At 42.0% G+C, this 24,269-nt stretch overlaps 1 protein-coding gene across 1 annotated transcript in view; it reads left to right on the plus strand.

Annotated features, from left to right (window-relative positions):
* Nucleotides 1-24,269, plus strand: part of SPTLC3 (serine palmitoyltransferase long chain base subunit 3) — a 129,016-nt gene that overhangs the window by 58,415 nt on the left and 46,332 nt on the right. Inside the window, 3 exon segments of the mRNA XM_045528394.1 lie at nucleotides 916-1,040; nucleotides 3,040-3,133; nucleotides 18,791-18,896. Of these exon segments, the coding sequence (XP_045384350.1) occupies nucleotides 916-1,040; nucleotides 3,040-3,133; nucleotides 18,791-18,896 (325 nt within the window).

Genomic DNA, 24,269 nt, shown 5'->3' on the forward strand with positions numbered 1-24,269 from the left:
AAGGTGATAGAGAGGTAAAACATAAACCTTGGATTTAAAGTAGATTATTTCTTTTGTTTTTTATCTGTGACCTCTCTAAGTTTCAATTTTCTCATCTGTAAAGTAATAATCTGCATTGTTGGGCTTCTAAGATTCAATGAGATAACCTAAATAGCAGGCTTAGCACAATATCTAGTACATTCCAAAGATTCAATAAATTATGACTAGTTTTATTTGTATCTGTGGAAGTCATAGGATCTGTTGGCATTTAGGTATGAGGAACCTCTGAGCAGGTTATAATTTAATTAATGACTTGTGGGATGTAGAGTAGGAAGAGAGAAGATTTGTGGTATTTTTTGGAAATTTCATTGCATTATAAATACAGATAGAAAAGTGCACCACTCATAAGTATACAGCTCAATGGATTTTCACAAAGCAAACATACCTGTGTAGCGAGCACCCAGATTCAGAAACAGAACAGTCAAGAGAATCTCAAAACCTTTCTCATGCTCCTAACAAAAGTAACCACTATCTTGGCTTCTAACACTATAGATTCATTTCATCTGTTTGCAGACTTTATATAAATGGACTCACACAGCCTGTGCTCTTTCAAATGTCTGACTTCTTTCACTCACCAACATGTTTGTGAGGTTTATCCACGTTGTTGTGTGGAACGGTGGTTTGTTCTTTCTCCGTGCTGGTATAAATACCACACATTTTATTCATCCATTCTACAGTAGATGAATATTTGGCTTGTCTCTAGATTGAGGGAATGATAAATATTCCTGCTATGCACAGGCTTGTGCGGGTCTTTTGGTAATGTGTATGTACTGGAATTTGAGTTTTCATTTTGGTGATGTGTATGTACTGGAATCTGGGTTTTCAATGTTGAGCTTGTTGAAAAGAGAAGGCTCACTCCTATAATTTCATGTGCAGGTACCTTGGATAAGCACCAGGAGTTGGAGGACCTTGTGGCTAAGTTCCTGAATGTAGAAGCAGCTATGGTCTTTGGGATGGGATTTGCCACTAACTCAATGAATATCCCTGCACTAGTTGGAAAGGTGAGAATTTGTTAACGTAATTGTCTTCTATTGTATCATTCCTAAGAATTATAACTCTGAGTGGGTCCTTGTTAGAAGTATGGCTGAGAAGGTCCTTTTTGTAGGAGAAACAAATTGGATATCTGGATTTTTCAATAAATGTGCCAGCGTAGTCCAGCAAATCTCTTCATCATGATATTACTGATTCTATAAGTGCAGCCCCTAGATCATCTAGATGTGGGTCAAAATTCATCTTTGATGATATTTTAATAAAATAAATCAAATTTTTTGGCTCCTGAATCCCCATAAGCAATGTAGCAAATATTTATTAAACATTTATTTAAAAAAAAAAACACATTTTTCCTATGTTATTCATTATCTAATAAACCAGTTATTGAGAATCTACAATGTCCTAATATGAGGCAAGATACAGGACATACAAAGATGAACAAGACCTGTGCCTTGTAGATTTATGTAGTTTACAGTGTAATAGGGGAAATAATACACTAAACAGGACGAATACCACAACAAAGGCATGCACCGAGATGAGGAAGGACAAAAGAGTTGCCCCAACCTGTTCCTGAGAAGGTCTGCAAAATCTGGGCAAAAAAATAGTGACATGAGAACAGAATTTTAACAGGTAAGAAAGTTACTTCCTTAAGACAAAGAAATGGGAATAGCATGTGTAAAGTACATAGGTTTAGAGGAACTAGAACATAAGATAGTGTTTGAAGGAGAGACCAGAGATGAAGGCAGGTGACAAATTGCAAAGAGCCTTACAATATAAATTATGCCAGAGTTTCTGAAATTGTTTCTGAGAAGAATAGGAATTTTGGTTGGTTCATTGTAAGTGAGCAAGTACAATAATTAAATTTATATTTTTTAAAAAATATGACTCATGACAACTACATGAAATGTATGATATTAGATTGAGTTCTGCATTGAAAACTATAGAAGGAAAGATAACTTTGTTAAAAGACAGTAAGACATTATTAGGACAATTGGGGAAATCTGAGGTTGAACTACACATTAGATGGAAAGTATCGTATAAATATTGAACTTGGATATGATCATTGCCTTGTGATTTTTGTAGGTGAATGTCTTGTTCTTAGGAGATACATGATAAAGAATGTATAGATGAGGTATGAGGTTTACAAATAACCCTCAAATGTTTTGACAGAAAAATTATAAATATGCACACACATTTCTACAGTATGAAGATATGGGAAGTTGTTCTTGCTCTTGCCTCAAAAACTTAAACACATCATGTGTTAAATTACCAAAATATAAGGGAAAAAAAGATTCTGTGTGGCCACAGAAGAAAAATGTCCACAATAATTTGTCTCCACATTTTTGGTAAAATTAAACTGTTTTACAATTTAGAAATTTTTATATTAAAAATGAAAAATAACTTCAAACAGTTATTTTATGCAGTAAGTTAGACTGTCTGTATCCACTTACCTCAGACTGAATTGCCATCCATGTGTTCCCAAATTCAAAGTGCTTAACTGCAAAGCAGTGATGCTTCTGTCTATGTGGGATGTTAATACAGCAGAGAAAGAAACAGAAAGCAAGAGCTTGAAATGTCCTGCACAAAAGACTCTCCCTTTGAGTAGGAATAACCAAATCCATCCCAAATATTAAATAATCCAGCATGGGATTGAAGACTCCCAGCAAGACCGTAACTCACCCTGAAATATATCAGTTTTCGTCTCAAAGATCAATCCTTTAGACTCTACTTCGTACTTAACCAAGATCTTAGATGAACTTCTCTGCTGAAATCCATACATAAATGTTGCAGTAAAGATATAAACTCTTAGTATGATTCCCATCTCCATCAGCTAATTGCTATATAGGATTATATCCATATAGACATCAGATTAAACTCTCGGCCTTTTAAAATTAAAGAGGGTTTCAGGAGCCTGTGTTATAGGTTTTAGAGTGTCTTCCTGTTCCCACAAGTTGTTTTTCCTTCATTTTCTTTATTGGTTTGTGTTTCGTGTGCTTGTTTTCTGCACAGGGATGCCTCATTTTAAGTGATGAGTTAAACCACACATCTCTTGTACTTGGGGCCCGACTCTCAGGTGCAACCATAAGGATCTTCAAACACAACAGTGAGTATCAGTGTTTTTATTCAACGTGTACCAACTTGCTCCTAGAAGCAAGTGAAGATTATTGATGGGACTTTGTTCTTGCTCTTCAAAACTGGCAACGTAGCCTCATGAAACACAATTGTGTTTATGTTCACTATTGGCTTGTTAACCTCTGGTGACCTGGAACAAATGGTTGAAGTGCATTAAACATCCAGATTGTTAAGTGTAACCCAAACACATTAATGTCACCGTTAGTGGTCTTGCAATGTGGCCTCTGAAGACATGATTGATCTCTTAGGGCTGCCATTTAATTATCGGAAGTGTTATAACTCTTTCTTTTCTATAACTCTGTCTTGGAAAGTTTGAAGACGTAAGCTTTGTGTTATATTTAGGTATAAAGTGAGCTTGTCCCTTAGCATAATGCCTCCTTTCACTATGCCCACCCACAGAATGCTCAGATACCCACCCGCCAAAACTGGATTGAAAGGTCCTTTCAGGCTCCGGGTCGTGTGGTTGGGTGGTGAGGAGGAGACAGAAGGGTATTTCTTGTTTAGGGACTTGACAAGGCAGCATGGAAAGTATCAGGAAACATTTTGAAGGAGGTAGGGGGTAGGTGGACACCTGACTTCCCTTGTCCAGCTCGGCCCCTGACCGTTGTGTCACTTTGTGTAAATCCTATAGTCTTTCTGGCACTCAATTCCCTTATCTGTAAAATGCGGGTGTCAAACTATACAATGTGTGAGGAACCCCCCAGTTCAAAAGTTCTGATTCTAATTCATTATTGTGAGGGAGGAGGCAAGATGGCAGACGAGAAGCACCTCCAGCGAGAGCGTCTCTGCGAGGAGAAATTTTAGATGAAAGAGAAAAAAACAAACAGACAAACATAAATCAGATGAGGGTCAGAAGGAAGTGCACCTGAACCTACAGGAGATTCCACAGGAAGAGGTTGTGGAGTAGAACTGGAAGGAGAAAGGCATCGGGCAGGGATTAAGCTCTATGAGAGAGGCTTGGAGGCCAGCGAGAAGGGTAGGTGGAGTGGTTAAAATTCCCCTCCCTTGCCCCTCAGATTGCTGGTGGGCTCCCGAGATGCTGCAGAGACCTGCAGACACCAGCCCAGAGACAGCTGCCGCCAGTGAGCGGAGAGCCTCTTGCTCCCAGCTCCCTCAGGGCACCTCTAGCCCCATAGCCAGACAGCCAGCCGGCAGGCACCATATTGCCTTCGTCCTCCCTGGGGGGCCTCAACTCCTCAGGACTCGTCTTGCGAGACAATGTAACCACTGCTCGGAGACATCCACAGGGAATGGGGCTCGGATCTTTCCTTTTGGGGCCCTGCAGTGGACTGAGGGGTGCTCGGAATGCGAGCTCCCCACCCACCAGCCCTTCCTGGTGCTGCTTGCCCCATGACTCCAGGGGAGCAGGGCAAATCCCGAGGCAGAGGGACATTGATCCAGCGTGGGCACCCTGTGGGTGACTTGGGACCAGCATTCTTCTGCCTGGCATGGTCAGGGATTGATGTCCAGGGCCTGCAGGCCAGATCCCTTACACCCAGGTCTTGATCACATTGCCCGGGGGCACAGAGGGGATATTTGTGAATTAGTCTACTGAGGTGTGTGTGCCTTTGGGGGCAGATCAGAGTGGGGCCTAGCTGTGTTGTGCTCGAGGGGCAACCCTCCCATGGGAAGGCCACACTCCCAGCTCAGGCTGGGACCCTGGGCAGGAAACCTCCACCTGCATCCCAGTCATAGGAGCTCAGCTGACTTGAGGTCCTGCCTACTGGCAAGCAGAGGCCCTAGGAAAAACTGCAGAATAGGGGAGGGTGGAAAGGAGTGAGGCCTGCTCCAGACTGCTAGACTATGGGTCTCAGACAGCCCCGCCTCTCTGGTTGAGTGGGGCCACTTCAGCCCCTCCCTGACAGTTTTGGCCAGAGGCAGGGAACAGACCTTTGACCCCTGCTAAAAGCATCTGTGGAGCTTGAGGGCAGGCTCACCCAACCCAGCCCCACCCAGCCTAACTCCCCCACTGGCCCCTGCTAAGGTGGAGAATAAGGACACACTTGGAAGTTGCACACCACCTGAGGCACCAGAGTGCCTCTCCAAGGGAAGGAGAGCTGGTTACAGGACCCAAAAACAACACTGCAGCTTGTTCCTCCTGGCAAGTGCAGCCTACTGACAGGGAGGTCCTGCCACTGCATTTACTGACTCATCATACAGGGTGTGTTGTCCGCCCACCAGCACCATCTACTGGCTCAGAGATTAAACTGGGTGTGTCATTATCTAAACAAAAGTCCAAAGGAAGAAGTAACAGCTGCTCCAGATGGGAAGGAATCAGTGAAAGAACTCTGGAAGTATGAAGAATCAATCTGAAAGGACACCCCCCCAAAGGGGAACACCAGCTCTCTAGCAATGGATACCAGCCAAAAGCAGAACACTAATTCGTTATTGTTACTGAAATCTCCCTTCTTTCTGTGTGTGGGCACACGTGTTTTCTCTTTTTTCCTTCCTGCCATGTTTCTCTCCTGCCTTGCCTTCCCCTTCGCTTTTCGCTGTTCCCCTTCCTTGCCTCTCCCCTCCATCCTCCAAGAAGATAACAAAGATTGAAGTGAGGAGGAGACAGATGGAGAACTGAGGAAGAATTATTTCTGTTCTGTTCTACCCACCTCCCAGCAATCTCAAACCAAAGAACAATTGTCTTCTGGGGAGGAAACAAAATACGTGGGAGTGTTCTAAAGTGAATCCCCTCATCTAACTTGCAGAGTTGTTCGAATGAAGAATCCACTGCTCTCACCAAGTAGGGTGAGGTCTGGCTATGCCTTACTGAACCTCTTTCAGCATCTGCGTGAAGAGGACAGCTCTGGAGTGAAGTTCAGGGGCAGGCCCTCTGGAAGAACAAGACTATGGGCACCTCAGACTTATAGCTCAACTACGACATCTAGCTCAATGTCAATTCAAAATACATTGGCCTCATTTATTAATTTTGCATCAACACTGAATCTTGGCTTTAGTCTTTGATCAGCCAAGTGAAAGTTCTCCAATTCTATTGGATTTATTATTGATTGTCACATCTAGACTCAGATTATTTTGGCAGTGTTGGGAATTCATGTTTGGAGTCCACATTATTTACAGCTTCGAGAAATAAGTTTATTAAGAGACCACAAAAAATGCCTTTGGTATTAGCACAAGTGTGCTGTGCCATTTTGATTCTTTACCATGACAGATGATTAGTAAACAAAGGCTCTGACTACTTGGGAAAGGACAAAGGGGATAGTTGACAAGTGTTCAACTGTAGTTCTATCCACATATATAGTTAAACGTAATAATCTCACTTCTGGAGGGAGACATAGTCAGATTGTTATCTATTTGGAACAAATGAATGGGATTATTGTCAAGGTTAACCTCTCATTTCTTCACTTCATTCTACTGTGGGCAGTGGACTATGATGCTAGTTGCACAATAGAGGCATCTAGGGAACATCTGTAAAAGATTGATGACTGTGTCCACCTCCAGGCCAACTGGATCCAAATATCTGAGTTGGAGCTAAGGCATCTGCATTTTTTTAGAGCTCCCCAGAATATTATGATGTATAATGAGAGACATAAGCCTAGAATCTTATTTTCTAACCTCCTTTAATCTAAGCTATCCCTGAATCTTGCCAGTGTGCCCTGAGATATATCCCGAGACACAATGCCATATTAACTATCCTCGCTCTTCCCCTCACTGCTCTTTTATACTCTTTATCTAAAGTTTGCAAATGGAGTAAAAAAATGCAAAGAAATTGTTCTAAGCCAAAATTTACTGAGCATTCATTGAACGCCTATTCTGATTCAGGCACTATGTTAGGTCTTTGGAGAACTATAAAAATTATAATGTAATATCTTAGCTATATGAGAGCATACAGTCTAGCAGGAGAGGCAGATATGTATGCCAGTAACTGTATAAAGTAAAAAGGGCCTTGGTGATCAAGCAGTGGTTCTGAATGCAGACTCTGGCCACTGTACCTTTTCACACCCACAAAAATAGCTGAAATCAAAACGATGACAACACCAAATGTTAGCAAGGATAGGCAAGCACTAGAACTCTCGCTCATGGCAGAGGAATATAAAATGGTACAACTTCTTTGGGAACTCTTTGGCAAAGTCTCACAAAACTACACATACCGCTGTACCATGACCCAGAAACTCCACATCTAGATATTTACCCAAGAGAAATGAAAGTATATGTCTGCAAAAAGGCCTGTACCAGGATGTTCATAGCAGCTTTATTCATAGTAGCCAAAAGCTGGAAATAACCCAAATGTCTATCAACAGAAAAGTGGAAAATAATTGTTACTTACTCATGCAATAGGATACTACTTTACAATAGAAAAGGAACAAGCTACTGCTATACATAACATGGTTGACTCTCAAAAAAATATTTTAATTATTTTGAGTGAAATAAACCAGGCACAAAAGAGTATATGTACTGTGTGAGTTCATTTTAGTAAATTTGAAAACAAAACTATTAATAATCTATGGTGATAGAAACCAGAGCAATGCTTGCCTCTGGTTTGGGAAGAGGGGATTGGTGAGAAACATAAAAGAATTTTCTGGGGTGATATCTTGGTTGGAGTGATAGCTACATTCTTATTAAAATTCATTGAATTGCACCCTTAAGATCTGTACGTTTCCCCATAAATAAATTTTATCTAAAAATATAATTGTCATAATACAGGATATGTAAAATTAAAACCGTTGATTCAATATTTAAAAATGAAGTACAGCCTTTGACCCAAGCAGTTGTGTCTCATTCCATGGGTTATTAGCCTGTGGCCCTAGACAAATTGCTTAACCTTCTGGATATCAATTTCCTTGCCCCAAAAATGAGGATAATTATGGTACCTAATTCATACTATTATTGGAGGAGTCATACAAAGTGCTTAGCACAATGCCTGACAACAAAAACCATTGTATTATTTATAGCTGCCATGTTACTATTATCATTGTCCTCATAATTGTCATCAACAATGTCAGTAGGGACAGTAGAAAACATGATATCCCAGAAGAGCGAAGAGGTCATTTCATCCTTGGGATTGCATAAAATGGATAATATTTGCAGTAGAAGGATTAAGAAAATTCTAATTAGGAAAGAGGAACAGGACATTTCAAATAGAATAATCTGGAGTGTGCAGAGAGCAGCAAGACTTCCAGCGTGGCCTGAGTGTGGGGCTGAGCAACTGGAGAAGAGGCTGAAAAATAAGGCCTTGGTCAGTTAATGTAGTGCCAACAGTATGTGTACACAATCTAAGAAGGTATGTACTTCAAGAAGAAACAAAATGTGCCTGGGAGTTCTGCTGCATGCCCTGCTGTTCCCCGGATGACCTGGTTCTTCTCAAAACATTTACTTGCCTTCCCATATGCCCAGTGGAGATGGAAACAGGGATACAAGCTTTGAGTTAGTTTAATCAGCATTTGATAGAAAAACAATACTTAAGGATTGTAAAGGTTGTCTATCCCCAAAGCAGTGTCTCTTACAGTTTCTCTATCCTGCATTTGTTATGTTTGGAATTCAGCCTAAATTCTACCATTCACTAATCTTCCCTTGGAGGTTCTATTGAGATGATTGATAGATGGTTTAGATTAAAGGATACTAAAAAGCTGTGACAGTTAAGTGCAATGCCTGGTCCTAAGACTAGATTCTGAAAGGGATGGGAAGACGCTATAAAGGAAATTACTGGACCAATTCACAAGATTGGAAGATGGGCTGTAGATTAGATAATGTTAGATAAGAGTAGTGTATCGGTGTTAAATATACGGAAGTGGATAACTGTACTCTAGTCCAGGTATAGACAATGTATGGCCTGTATGCTAAGAATACTTTTTACATTTTTAAAGGACCATATAAAGAACAAAGAAGAATATGCAAGTAAGACCATATGTGACGCACAAAGCCTAAAATATTACTTTTTGCCTCTTTATAGGAAAAGTTTGCTGACTCTAGCTGTAGTCAAATCAGAGAATAAATACCCTTATTCTTAGGGAAGACACACTGAATTATTTAGGGGTAAAGGTTATGATATATGCAACTTAGTCTCAATTCAGAAAAAAACTGTTACACACACATACACATAGACAGACACACACAGCTATAGATATATAGGGATAAGATGATAAAGCAAATGGGAGAAAGTGTTAATAGAGGAATCTGGATACAAGTATGTGGGTGTTCTTTACAGTATTCTTATTCTTACAATTTTCTTGTTAAGTTTGAAATTATTTGCAAATAAAATTTTATTTCAACTTCTTAATTCTTTGCTGAAATTATAATTCAAGAGTTAAATTTTATCTTCCAATTTTTACAAAGCTCTTAAAGATTCAGGGATTTATTTCTCATGCCTTCCCTTTGTACTCTTATAAAACGGACAATCGTTATTATCTATACCTTAATAATAAGAGTTAGCTGTACTTGTTTTATACCCGCAGCTAGCACTTACTGAGAATTCACGTGCCAGATGCTGAGCTAATAGCCTTCTCCTATTTACTTATTTAGCCCTGAGGGAAATCCCATGAGGTAGGAAATAGTTTACAAATGAGGAGATTCAGGCTTAAAGGTATTAAGCAACTTGTCCAAGACCATACAACTGCTCAATGGTAAAGCTTGGAATCATCTGTATAAATGCTGCCCTTCCCAACTAATTGAGAATTGTGGGCAGCGAGGGTCAGGGTCTACTGTCTAATTCATGGGATTCTATTACATATGAGCTGCTGTTGCTCTTTAGTTTTCTATGTTAGGCAGAATAATAGCACCCCTTCCACCAAAGATGTTCATGCCTTAATGCCCACAATCTGTGAACGTCATATTATCTTGCAAAAGAAGTTCAGGTTGCAGATGGAATTCAGGTTGCTAAATAGCTAACCTTAAAAAGATTATCTACATGGATCCAGTGCAATCATAAGGCTTCTTAAATGTGGAAAAGAGAAGCAAAATGCAAGAATAATGCAATATGAGAAAGATTTAAATGGCCATTGCTGGCTTTGAAGATGGAAGAAGGCCATGAGCTAAAGAATGCCAGAAGTCCACAGAAGCTGGAAAAAGCATGTAAGAATACAAGGAAATGTATTCTCCCCCTGGAGCTTCCAGAAAGAAACACAGTCCTGCCAACACCTTGATTTTAGCCCACTCAGACCCATTTTAGACTTCTGACCTCCAGAACTGTAAGATAATCAGTTTGTGTTATTTCAAAGTCACTAAGTTTACGCTAATTTCTTATAGCAGCAATAGGAAACTAAAACCTTTCATTCTAGGTACACAAAGCCCTTGTTCCCACTCACCTACCTGTTTAATGCAACTTTGAAACATGAGCACACTCTCCCTGCTATTGTATTTACATCACAATAGCAGCCTCCTTGGGAGGAGGGTTATTTCCAGGGTCCTCTGAGTGACTTCTTTCTTGAGAGGTGAGAGCAGTAAGAATGTGGATGGAGAAGGAAAGAATTAAATGGCGTTATAACATGTAGAGCATCAGTTGCTGCTGGCTCTCCTCCCAGCTCTGCCATTCCCGGATAATAACAATGCTTCAGTACGCAATGATGCCTTAATCCTTGATAGACATCTGCACAGATTGGATTGATAATATGGAGATTGTTTAGGATCTGCAGATGTCAACTTGCCTTCGTGTGTGTGCATGACACGTACAACCAGTCCAGATAGAAGCTGATAACTTGTGATACAGGTTCTTAAGAATGGCCACCTCCACTGGAATGTTCTTAAACATCAGGATTATGGGACTTCTTGTAACTCTAAACTTATTCTTCTCTCCTGGACTGTCCTCTGTCTCATGTTCTCTCCTTAGATCTTAATGATACTCCTCTGTCTGTTGGAGGAGAAGAGATACTATTTTTATGTAGTACCAGTGGATATCCTTTGTTATTTAGGGCAAGTATAAATTAACAGAATTCTCCCTTGAATTTTTGAATTCTGTATAGGAAAAATATACCTAAGGTAGATTTACCTATTCAGAACATCATAATAAACACCAAAAGACTACTTCCTAAAAAAAACTGTAAAGGATTCAGAAGTGCATTGATAGTGATGCTACATTCAAAACTGGGTACCAGAATCTTTTATCACCATAGATGAGTTCTCCCTGGGTAGTAAATGTGAACAATGACCGAGTCATAACTACAAGGTCCCCTATTCAGCATTCACTAGTGTTGAGCCTTTAATATAATTAGTTCCAATAGTTTTACCAACAACCCAGATACATAGTTCTCCTCATTATCTTCACTTTATTACAGAGACAACTAATCTCAAAATGATTAAATGATCTGCTCAAAGTCATGTAGATGGTAAATAGCACATGTCAAAAACCAAAGCCAAGTCTGTCGCTTTTGTCTTGGTTTGTTTCTGCCAGGAGCAGACCCGAGACAAGAATTTAAGTACAAGTCACTTACGTAGGAAGGAATCCCAAGAAGCACCAGCAAGTGAGCAGGGAGCAGGGACAGAGAAGGGGAAGCAGCCTATAGAGGGTACGTTGTCCAGGACGTTACCACAGTGGACAACTGGATCTCAATTCTACTAGGAAACTCTGGTGCCAGTGAAGATACTGCAGTGCTATCCCCACCTGTGGGGTTTGGGAGCTGCAAGTATTTATCTACCAGTTCCCATTTGTGATTGATTCGGAGCTGCTCCCTACTCAGGCCAAATATGCTCCCACAGCCAGAAAAAGAGCTCTTGGACAAAGAGTGGCCTGTGTTTGACATAAGGAGCTGGGCTGAGGGCTACGGGCAGGATATGCACAACATTTGTTAACTCTATTAACCACGAGCTGAGTCCAGCTACCGCTGGGCCATATGGAGGACCCAGAAAGGCGTGGCGCTTTATGTAAAAATCAATTCACTGCGCTGGCTAATGGAGCCCTGTCTTGTTAGTAGCTTGAATTTCAAGTCAGAATGCTGAAGTTTGGCCCCTGCATTCTTGCTGGCTATGTATTAAGAACTCCTTGCAGTTTCTACTGTAGGCAGCTTCAGTGATATAGCCAACCCTGAGTTAGCCTTTGTGGCTCACTGGGTGACAGAAAACAGGTTCTCCAGCCATTTCACAGCCTCAGCTACTGAGTCAGCTCCAACCAGGGACCAACAAGTTTGTTCTCCACTGTGATTCGGGTGCATTTTGAGGAAATGAGCAAGAGCCCCTGTGGGTTGCTTGTATCCTTTGATAAACACAATCTCTGAGCTGAGTGTGTTAACACCTTGAGTATTCCAAGACCTCAAACCCTGGGTAAATTTTAACTCTCTAGAAAGGTCTTCATCTTCTTTCAGATGGGGGAAATAGGGACTAAGCTAACTTTTCCCTGAATCTGCTCTCATTGCTGGTAGTGGCATGTGATCTAGATTTCAGAACAATAGTTCTCAAGCTTTAATGTATACATGAGGTACCTGGGGGTCTTGTTAAAATGAAGATGCTGATTCAGCAGGTCTGGGGAGGGGCCTGAGATTCTGCATCCTGACCAGCTCCAGGGTGCTGCTGCTGCTGCTATGCAAGGCCACACTTGGAGCAGCCGGGCTGTAGGCTGTAGCCGGGCTCAGGCCTCCAGTGAGTCACAAAGAGTTTCTTAGGCCAGTTTGGAGAGAAGCAGTCTCTGCAGCTAGGAGAGTTCCAATGAGGTCAGAGGTCCAGGCAGGCCAAGAATTTGGAGTGGTTTAAAAAAAAAAAGTGGAAAGGAAGAGCCAAAGTTGTACCTAGCAGCAATTAAGCGCCAAAAGGAGGAAGAACAAAGAATCCAGTGTTTTCTGAAAACAGTGTTTGAGGGCTGCCTCATCTGCAGAACAAGGGCTCCTGAGGCCGTTTGGATGGAAGGTCAATGAGCATCACCTAGACCAGCAGCCCCCTACCTTTTTTGCACCATGGACCAGTTGCAGGGAAGACAGTTTTTCCATGGGAGGGGGATGGTTTAGGATGATTCACGCACATTTCATTTATTGTGCAGTCAAACCTCTCTGCTAATGATAATCTGTATTTGCAGCCACTCCCCAGTGCTAGCATCACCTCCTCAGCTCCACCCCAGATCATCAGGCATTAGATTCTCATGAGGGACGTGCAACCTAGATCCCTCACATGCACATGTGCAGTTTACAGTAGGGTTTGAGCTCCTATTGAGAGGCTAATGCTGCTGCTGATCTGGCAGGAGGCGGAGCTTATGCGCTGACGCGAGCAATGAGAGGTGCTGTAAATACAGATGAAGCATGGCTTGCCTACTGCTCACCTCCTGCTGTACAGATTGGGGATTGGGGGCCACAGGCTTAGACTACTTTGTAAGCCACCACCCTTTTGATTTCAAGGTCCAACTTGAGCTCCTAAACCAGGTTGTTTAATAATACAGTGATTGCCTCCCTATCTTTTAACCATAGTTGACAATATTGAGCCCTTACTGTAATGAGCCTTTTGTATACACTAACTCATTTTAGCCTCACAACTATACAAGGAAGCACCTGCTACTATTATCCCCTTTTTACAGATGAAAAACCAGAGGCATGAAGTGAAGTGACTTCCTTAGAGACATAAAGCTAGTAAGAGTCAGAGATGGAATTATTTAAACCTAGGAAGTTTGACTCCAGAGTCCCCGTTTTTAAGCATGATGTACTTTTACCTCCTTTCCTAGCCTTTTCCACACTCTGCTTCCCCCGGGTGGTACAGTGATGCGTGCAATACTTAGCAGCCTGCGTCTCCCATACATCTGCATGGTTTTGGTTAGGTGGATCAGCCAGCACCCACCTTGCTGAAACTCTACCCACTGGGCTCCCACAGGGTTCCCTGACTCATGTGTCACCTTCCTGCACTGACCCCACTCGCTCAGGGATCCCATCTCAGTACTTTGTCTTGTTCCACATGCTCCTCCCTGAGGATCAGAGTCCCACATGCTGCCTCTGGCCCAGAGCCTGAGTGCATGGGACACCCTGTCCCCATGTTCTAGGCTCTGCCTGTCCTGTATCTCATGTCTCCAAGATCAGAAGTTGTTGCTATGACCCCCCCTACACGCCCACAAGGTAGGCAGGCCCTGCCCTAGCACCTACCTTACCCTCAAGCTCCTCTCCTCCCAGCTGTGCTTTGCACTCTTCCAAGAAGATCACCTTGTTGCTTTGACTTGCCAGAGGCCATGTTGACCTGGCAAAGGCCATGCAGCACCTGCCCACGTATTTATAGAGCCATCAAGAAAATCTGAACCCGAGCTTTTGCCAAATCTGCTATATTAAACTTAAAGGCACCAAATTTTCAGTGCACCAAAAATGCCCTCAGTCATCTTGTAGGGGAAGATACCCCTTAAGTGTGACTTTCAGAAAAATAATTGTTTTTCTTGCCAAAGTTGGCCATTATGATTTTGTTTTCCCCTAAATGCTAAACAAAGGGGCAGTCCTCCCCACCACCATCTTAAAAGAATAATTTCTTCATCATCATTCACAGTTATTTAAGTACCTTCTGCTTACTATTTCACATTTGGGCTGAATCTTGAAGGAAGAAACTGGGTATTCGAAGGAACAAGAGATAAAGACGGAGAGGAAGGAATGAGAAACAGTAAACAGCAGCATTCATTCATCATCCTTGCGTCTTTTCATTTATAAAATATCTGCGTCCCTACCGTAGACAGATACAAAAATATTTTTGGTGAGCAGCCCATGGAGTACGGAACCACAGGAGGTCTCTAAATGCAGCTGGAGGTGGGTTTTGTGAAGCCTTGAATGACAACGGAAGCACATGGAAAGTGGAGGTGGCCAGTCCAGCCCCGATCTCCTCCTCCCGTCCCTGGAAGCAGAGGACAGGGAGGGCCCTGAGAAATGAGTGGTGAGGGAAGATCTCACATTAAATCTAGGCATTTAGCAAAAGGATGGTTGCACACGAGAAGAGGAAGGAGGAAAATGTGGCAGAAGAAACACTGCTGTGGCTCTACAGTAAAATGAGAGCAAAGCTACATGTCTGCTACTTATCTTCAGGAAAACGTACTTTGAACTACACTCAGCCCACCTTCTGGGAGGATTCTGGCTCCCTTGTGTCCTTGTGTCTTCTTTTCACAAGACTGTTTCTGTAGCTTTCCTGGATCCAGGAAGTTTGCTGATATTATTAGGACTTGCAAATTAAGGACAGGCACAGATTCAGACTCACCAAGAGTATTTGTCACCTAAGCCTGATTATAGGTTTTCACATATAGTTGGATTATTCCGGGTATTTAGCAATTCAGTAATCTAGTTTACCATGTCTGTGAAAGACTAGGACTACTTTGAACCAGCCAGCAGAACGTGGCATCCATGCTTTCATTTCAGACAGCTTAAATATCCATAACCACGAAACCAGTTTGATTCTCTCAGGCGCCCAGAGAGCAAAAGAAACCTCCTCAGTGAGTCAGACTTTGTGGTGAATAATGTCTAAGCCATCGTCGATGTTCAGATTGTGGTAATTATGAGTCCGTGGTATGTCATTACGATCTTACAACCACTTTGTACAATAGTGCTGTGTATGGGTGCCTAGATGGCATCAAATTTATTCTTTTATTTTAATTTCCATATTTTCAGAATTTTCATACAAAACCAATAAGAACGGGTTTAGCCGGGGGAGGGAGGGCTTTTATTTTGGGGGCTTTTCTTTTTCTACAAAGCCTCTGGCATCTGGAAAAAACAAAAACCTAATAGTTCTCCCTTACTTCTCGGAGTTGTCGTGGGGATTAATATAATGCAAGTGTAAGTGCTTTAATAAGCGTCATTATTAAAAAATCCCTTGCAGATGTTAGCATGCAGCTTGCTGAAACAGTAGACTCCCATAAGGCCTACGGAAACATAAATCACAATCCCTTGACTCCTACAGGTTTGTAACCCACATGCTGTAACCTTGGAGAGCAAGACCCAGAGAACCAGAAAGGAAAGTACCAGAGACTAACATGCATCCAGAATCCACGCTAAGTGAAGTCATCCCTTTCCCTGTCTAGTTTCTAGGTTTCTAAGAAGTCAGTGAATTCTTCCTTTGCAGGGGAAAAAGGGCTAATTGATTTCCCCTCTGCTCAAGGATTGCAGTGTATGGACCTTAGGGTTGTGAACTCCACCCAAAGCCTCTCCCCACGGAACTCTCCATTCAGGTCAAACACGCTGAGGTCCCTGCCTTCGAAGAGACTGGGATTCCTCTTGCTTCCATGTGCAAAATGCATAAAATACACAAAACACATCGTGGCCACCTAAAGGCTTGATTTCATGTCCTGCTTGTTATTAAAAGAATGGAGAGAAACTTTTCTTTAGGACTAGTGGTGTTCATTTGAAAACTAATCCTGGACGAACCCTGTAGCATGCGTGTGATCTTTTCTGAAGCAAAAAGAAGACATAGCCTCTGGATTTACAGATTTTTCCAAATTTTAGAATATTCATTTTATAATAACTGCTAGTTCACTTTGGTTTGTTTTTATTCCTACGGCATTGGAGCCACACTCATCATGTGTCATTTCCATGCAAAAATTTATAAATTCCAATTCCCAGAAGGGAAAGCATTCTTTAAACAAGAATACTTTTGTTCATCATTGCTTTATTCCATTCAGAGGCTAACAGGACTGTGATTAGAGAAAAGAAAGACTGGTTCCCCCAATCACAAGCAAGTCAAATGTTGCTTCAACATTTGGGGAACTCAACCCAAAGCAAAAGTGAAAACAAGATATCCCTAAATATAAGTGAAAGTTTCTTATCCCTGAAAATTTCAAAACGAGAAAGCTGTTTTCTGTTTCCTTGGCTGCCATCTAGTGGTTAATGATGTGGTGTCCTTACTTGCCTTTAAAACAAAAACAAGACAGTTAATTTTAAAAATATGATTTTTTAATTTACTCTCCTGATTGCAGACATGAGGCAGTTATCCTCTCTAATCATTCTTATTTAGATATAAAAGTGGCATTTCCTGTCCTGTCTCTTGGTCTATGACATTCTTTCTCCATGAAAAGAAAGTTGATTCAAACACCCAATATTGATTTAGCGCTAAGGCTGTGCACTAGAACTAGGGCTAGAAGGATGAAGAAGATGAGCTCTCTGCCTTCAGTGGAGGAGACACAGGGAGGCAAATAATGAGTAACATGATGAGTCTTGAGGGACACCAAGGAGGAAGGCTTGAACTCTGGTCTGTATTATTGACCAGAAGGGTTTGAGTTGAGACTGGTGTGATGAGTGGGAGATCTCTAGTCAGACAAGAGGAAAAATTGTGTAGGAGAGTTGGAAGCTGTGTGTTGGAAACTGTGTCAGAAAGATAGGCAGAAGCTAGATCAAGAAGGGCCGTTTGAGGTTGTGTTAGGTAACTATTGTAAGAACAAGCAACCTCAAAACCTCAGTAGCATGCAACAATCAGCACTTATTGCTCACTCAGGACTGCAGGTGGGCTGGGGTAACTGTGCCCTACGTGCCTTTCATCCTCTCCTGGGGCCATCCTGGGACCAGCGGGTAGCCTGGGCATGTTCTTTTCCTGTCACTGGCAGAAGCACAAGAGAAAGAGTAGAGATATGTAAGGCCTCTTCAGACCTAGGTTTGGAGCTGGGAAACCATCTCTTCTCTGCATCCTATTAGCCAAGCTTGTCACTTGGCTGAACTCAAGTCAAGAGCCAGGAAAATGTCCTCCACTTCTTTAGTGGGACAAACTGCAAAGTCACATGGCAAAGGACTCGAATGGGAAGGGAGGAGGTGGAAAATGAGGCTAATAATGTAATCTGCCCCAAGTTCCATCTTGGAAATGTTGTATTTGAGGGACTCGTGGATTTGTCTAAAAAGTGGCTGGAAAAACATTGTGTAGCTCAAAATAGAGATCTGGTTTTGAGTTATGGATTTTGGGGTTCAAAGATCCCAAACATGCAAACTCCTGGGCCCCATCCCACACCAACTGATTCAGAATCTGATTAGAAAGATCAGGAATCTGCCTTTGAACTATTGTCCCAGATGTGATTCCTATTCACACTGAAGGTTGAGGATCACTGGTAAGCAAATGGCAAACCCCTCTGCGCCTTGGTTTCCTGAGCCATAAAACGGAGATAACACTAGTCCCTCCTCCAGAGGGTTCTTGTGAGTATTAAGTGAGCTATGTCAAAGAACAGGCTAAGAAGGGTGCGGGGCACACAGATAGGGCTCAATAATTATGAGCGATTATTCATGTATCCATAGGTTTCCAAATATTTTGCAAAAGAGCACTACTAACTGTCCAGTGCCTAAAAGTTTTGAAATGTCTGAGGTCGGAGGATGTCAAAAACCAAGTCCCAAAGCGTAGGAAGTGAGAGCCGTGCAAACTCAGCTAAATTCTCACACACTCACATCTAAACAATTGGCAAGTGGTAGTTAATTGTATCTCTCAGCGTTCATTTTAACCTGGCAACAAAGCTTAACCCAAGTGATGCATTTACTGTAGAATTTCAATCTAAGGCAGGAAAGGAGAGGTTTGTAACACCCTAGGCAACCGTGCACCTCAGGTGTGGGTTTGCTGTGCCTCGTTGCACAAACCTGACTGACTATTCATCTTGTCATAGTTAAGTTTTACTGAAAAATAGACCTCTGCCTTTCTCCCCGTAGGTGTTCTCTGATTCTGACTTTGCTGTCTGGACGTTTAGGTCTGCAAACCTACAAAATCTGATGTCTCCTTGAGAAAGAAAATGGGGGAGGAAAAGAAAAACCCTCTCATGACTCAATTTCTTTTTTGATATTATTTAAAGATGCACAAAGCCTAGAGAAACTCCTGAGAGATGCTGTCATCTATGGCCAGCCTCGAACCCGCAGAGCTTGGAAAAAAATTCTCATCCTAGTGGAGGGTATCTACAGGTATGTAAGTAACGGAAGGCATTTTAACACTGTGAGGCCCGCAGCAGGCTGACTAGTGGGGGAAGGCTGATCTTTCCTAGTTAAATGGAGAAATGAGTTAGATATGGATATTACAGAGAGACCTGAGACACAGCCACCAGTCGAGGCTGTCAGACCTTGGGTCACCTGTACTTTCAAGGACTCCATGCATTCAGTGGAGCACCTTGGAAGCTGGCATGCTTGTGAAGGCTTCCTCAGAAATGTCCTTACACGGCATTGCTAACTTGCATTGATTCTTCCACTACTCTTGGCTGCCTCACAGTTTCAAAGGCCTTTTGCAGCTGGGTTATTCAACATTAGAATGCCCCTTGCCTTTATGACTGTAATAGATGCTGCTGATGGGCAGCCCGGATGCCCCTCCCCAGACAGTGCACCCAAACCCAGCTATTGCTGAACCCAGCCATTGATTGGCATGAGAATGCAGAAGGCCTGCCTATTTTCTTCAAGTTAGGACTAACCCAGAGTGCAATTCTTGCTCCAGAGCTGGGCCCTGGGGGTGGAATGATCTTAGCATCTGAAGATGTGCTCAGGCCTGAGTTTTCCTCTAAGCTGAGCAGAGGAAACACCCACTAAGCCATTCAGAGCTGCACTTTTATATTGAAGGTTGTAATTGAATATGCTGCATTCTCTGTCTTCATTTATTATGATTGCTGAAATGGAAATTGTGTCCAAGTATTTATTCTGTTGGACGCCTTCATCCATAAGCCGAAGAAACATCTCAGAGCGCCCACTCCTAAATCATTTCTCAGACAAGCCTGATGTTAGGGGAATGGAGGTAGAGATTTGCTGTGAGATCATGCTAGAAAAGTGAAAAACATTAAAAGGAAGTAAGTAAGGGTTGTTTAAATTCCCAAGAAGGAGGAGTGTGGCTGCAAAGAGACTTGAAGAGAGATGTTGAATTTCTTTCGGCCCATTAATTTGATCCATTGCTGAGTACACACCATTTCTGCTACATGAATGAATAAATAACAAGCAGTAGCAGGAGTGTGCTTCTATCACTTTTGGAAAAAAGAAGTGAATTCTCCTAAATTTAAAATAATGAGCTTGGTATCATTTTATATATATTTTTTTTAACTACAATACTTACTGCCCAGCAACCAGTGGTCTGGGTGTTCCCAGTGCTACTGCAGGGTTGCAAAGTTGGCATTTCCAGTTTCTTGTAGCCCACTTACTGCATCACCTGTCAGTACGTCCTATAGTCAGCCCGCAGAGTAGGTCCTGTTTATGACGTCTTTGAGGTCTCTCTAGACCAGTGGTTCTCTTGCTCCTGCCCCTAATCCAGGCACACTTGCCAATTTCCAGTTGCCACAGCTGCAGTAGGGTATGACTGACCTCTAGTGGGCAGAGGCCAGGGATGTTGATGCACAGGACAGCCCTCCCACAACAAAGAATTATCTAGCTTAAAATGTCAACAGTGCCAAGGTTGAGAAACCCTGTATCTAGAATGTCACTAGCTCTAAACTTGCTACTTCTAAGAAACAAGCTCATATTGACTGTGGATTGTGGTAACATCAAGCATGGATCTTTCTCCTTCTGTGATTTGTGCCAGCTGCCAGCCTGGGAGGGAAGCAAACAGTCCTTATCTAAACACCTGTCATTCAGGCCTGGACTAGTGGGAGGACAGATCAGCCGAGGGAGAGCAGACTGGGCATCTCCTTTAACCAGAGTAAACAAAACCCAACTGCAAATAAACAGAACTTGGCTCCGGCAAAGGAAACTTAGGATTTAAACTCTTTGATCATGGCTGAAATGTAAGTGGACCACCAGCGTTTTACTGGCAAATATTCCCATCACCTACACAGAGAAACCACTGCAGCAGCAGGACTTGTTAATGCTATGCCAGGCCCGCATCCCACCATAACAGAAGGACAAGGGAGCCAGGTGTGGTCTCTGGGCTCCAAGCCAGTATGACTCCAAACCACAGGTTAGGTTGCACTAGCATTAGTGACTGCTCTGTTATCTACTGCCATGTAACAAACCACCTCAAAGCATAGTAGTGTACACGGCAACAATTTATTATTTCCTGTGCTACTGTGGGTTGTCTGGACCAACTGGGAAGTTCTGATCCACATGGTGTTGAGTGGAGGTCATTGATGGGACTCATTCAGCCGAGAGTTTGGCTGGGGTGGGAACATCCAAGGTAACCTAAATCACACATCTGGCTCTTAGTACTGGCTCTCGCCTGAGAGGCCTTGCTCTCTTCCACTTGGCCTTCTCTATGTATAGTCTCTTCTCATTTGACAGTCTAGTCAGAACTTCCTTACAACATGGTGTTGGCTTCCAACAGAGCAAAAGTGGAAGCTCCTAGTGTTTTAAGGGCTAGGCCTAGAACTGGTACAGCATCACTTTTGCCCCTCCCTATTGGCCAAAGCACATCACGAGGCCTCCCAGATTCAGAAGAATGTTACACAGACACTGTCTCTTGATGGGAGGATCAGCATGTGTACACGAGGGTGGGAAGGACTTGCAGGGAGCCATCTTTGGAGGCAATCTACTACAGCAGCTTAACCAACCTGGCATCGATACAGAGCCACGTCTCCGCTTTCCATGAATTTGACTTGACAAAGGGTTCTTTTTATCTCACTCACACAGGAATCTTATCTTTAAATGAGACTATGACCTAAAAGGCCTTGTTCACAAATACGAGACGGGGCACCTCTTCAACAGGTGTCAGTAGCTCTTGGGGCCTTAATTTCCTCATCTGTAAAATAAGGCTAGCCTGGAGGGGAGTTCTAGAGCCCTAAAATCTCAAGGTAAAAGCCTTCATATCAGTGTTATAATTTGCAACAATCACTGGAAGATGGGATTATTTCCCACAAGTTTTTCCAAAGGGCCAGGGTTAGGAAAGTGAAATTAGTACTGAATAAATGTACTTCTACTTTTTAGAGGTGTGTGTTAAGGAAACGTACCTTGTTGATACTTTGTTGATAGCCTCCTTTAAATTTTAACTCCCAGACTTCTTTTCCCTTACTTGTGATCTGCCACCATGGGAAAAGTACTTCCACCATAGAGCCCACAGACATCAATTTTCTCATAACTCCAAAAGAGTCAACCAGATCAGAAAGTCAACCAAATCAGCAAGTATCAAGATAGAAAAGGCTAAATACCAAGATTGAGAAGTCAGTAAACTCCACAAAAGTAATAATAATAATGTCACCATCCATAGGGATTATTATTTATATGGAGAATGTAGAGAAGTCAGGATTTGAAGGCAGGCCTGGGACCTGGGTTCAAATCCTGATATCACCACCTACAGCTGTGTGCCCTCCATAGATATCTTTGTAAGTATTAAATGGGATCGTATAAGCTAGTGTTTGGCAGACGCCTGGCCCATAGAAAGCCCACAGCTAAGGGCAACTATCTTCATCATTGCATTTATTTTATTTATTTATATTCTGAGACAGAGTCTTGCTCTGCCAATCTGGCTAGAGTGGAGTGTCATCAGCCTAGATCACTGCAACTCCAAACTCCTGGGTCAAGCAATCCTCCTGCCTCAGCCTTCCAAGTAGCTAGGACTACAGGTGCGCACCACCATGCCTGGCTAATTTTTTTCTATTTTTAGTAGAGATGGGGTCTTGCTCTTGCTCAGGCTAGTCTGAAACTCCTGAGCTCAAGTGATCCTCCCACCTTGGCCTCCAGAGTGCTAGGATTATAGGTGTGAGCCACTACGTCCAGCCTACATTTATTTTCAGTTAAAGAAATTGCAACTTGGAAAATGATAAGCTGTCTATGCAGTAAGGCTGTTTGCTCTTCATCCATTCAGAAGGCAGGTGTTAGAGAAAGAAACTCACATTGACCATGTGTCTACTCCTTGCTAAACATTTCACATGTGCAATCTTGAGTAAGCATGCAAGTACTCCTAAGATTATTGTGAAAGTAAATAAACTGAGGCTCAGAGGGCTAGAAAACTTGCCCTAGAACAGATAACTGAGATGAAGCAGAGCTGGGATTAAAACCAGATGGCCCTAGGGTACAAAGGCTCAGTGTAAATAGAAGAGTCAGCCCATGTGTCCACTATCCAATGAAGTAAACATGGAAAATTCCAGGTCACCCATTTGACCTTCACCATTAATCTAACTAGGCTTCAGTTTCCTCATCTGTAAAATAGGGGGATTGAAACTTGAAATCTAAATTTCCATGAATTCATGATTTTTGGTTTAAAAGTACAATAGTATTATTTTAATATGTTCTGATCTGTATTTTTCTCTAAGTATTGTTTTAAAGTCACATTTTTCTAGTTTCATGTCTCTGAGAAGTATTGATTTCCTGTCAACTCATAGTGGTTGAGAAATCTCAAAATTATTCAAAATATACTAGGGGTGGGGTGTCCCAAATAAGCTGGGACATCAACTAGCCTACCGGAGCCCAAACTTGCAAAATAAAATGAATCAAGAAATAATATTCAGCCCTTCCAAAACAGATACATGTATAAATATATGCTGAAGTCTCAGAATGGCATTTACTATAAGAATGTAATCTGTCCTCTTCCCCCAAAATAATTTAGTTTAAAGATCGAGAACTTCAGTGGTAAACTATATCCTATATCTCTATGGTTTAAACTTATAAGAATAAGAAAACAGTACTTTATTTTTAATTAATCTTAACTCCATTTTTCTCTCTTTCCACCTTCCTTTCTTGTCTTGGGTTGTACTTGGGGCCCACCAAGGAGATTTTTCCACCATGCAAGTTGGCTAGCCAGTGGTTTAATTCTCAGTCCTTCCAATGGATAATATGGTTTATATGTAGAGGGAAAGGTGGTGAGAGGGAGATTTCAAAAAGAGGACTTGTCACTTAGCTAATACATTATGTAATAGAAAAAATATAAAGAAATTATTCACTGGCTTGCTGGTTTAAGAATAATTCAAGTTTCTGCGCAGAGCTTCAAATTAACTGGTAGAATTATCTTTCACAGTTGTATTTTTAGTTGTTTTTCTTCTATTGAAGTCAAAAGAAAAACACAACCTTCCATTCAGGAAAAGAACATAAAATGCTGTTTTTGTTTTCTTTATCATTTTTGGCACTGTCTTTTGACAGCAATTCATGGGAGTAGCATAGATAGCCTTTTTATGTTTGCACCAGACTCAACATCCCACCATAGGAAAAGGTTTAACTCAAATTTGATCACATTGAGAAAATGAAACCTTAGTGTGGGTGAATATAATTCTTTTCTCCCTAGGATTCTATGTGTGCCCTGCATTAACCCCAGAAATCAGCAGTATTGTAGAGTCATTAATCTTAGAGGAAGAAATATAAACCAGGTGGGCAGGCTCCTAACATCAGCTAGACCAGCCCCATCGAAGGATGGTTAATTAGTTGCCCGTAGTGTCTACAAAC

The sequence above is a fragment of the Lemur catta genome, chromosome 17 (genome assembly GCF_020740605.2).
Source record: "Lemur catta isolate mLemCat1 chromosome 17, mLemCat1.pri, whole genome shotgun sequence".
Classification (NCBI taxonomy): Eukaryota; Metazoa; Chordata; class Mammalia; order Primates; family Lemuridae; genus Lemur; species Lemur catta.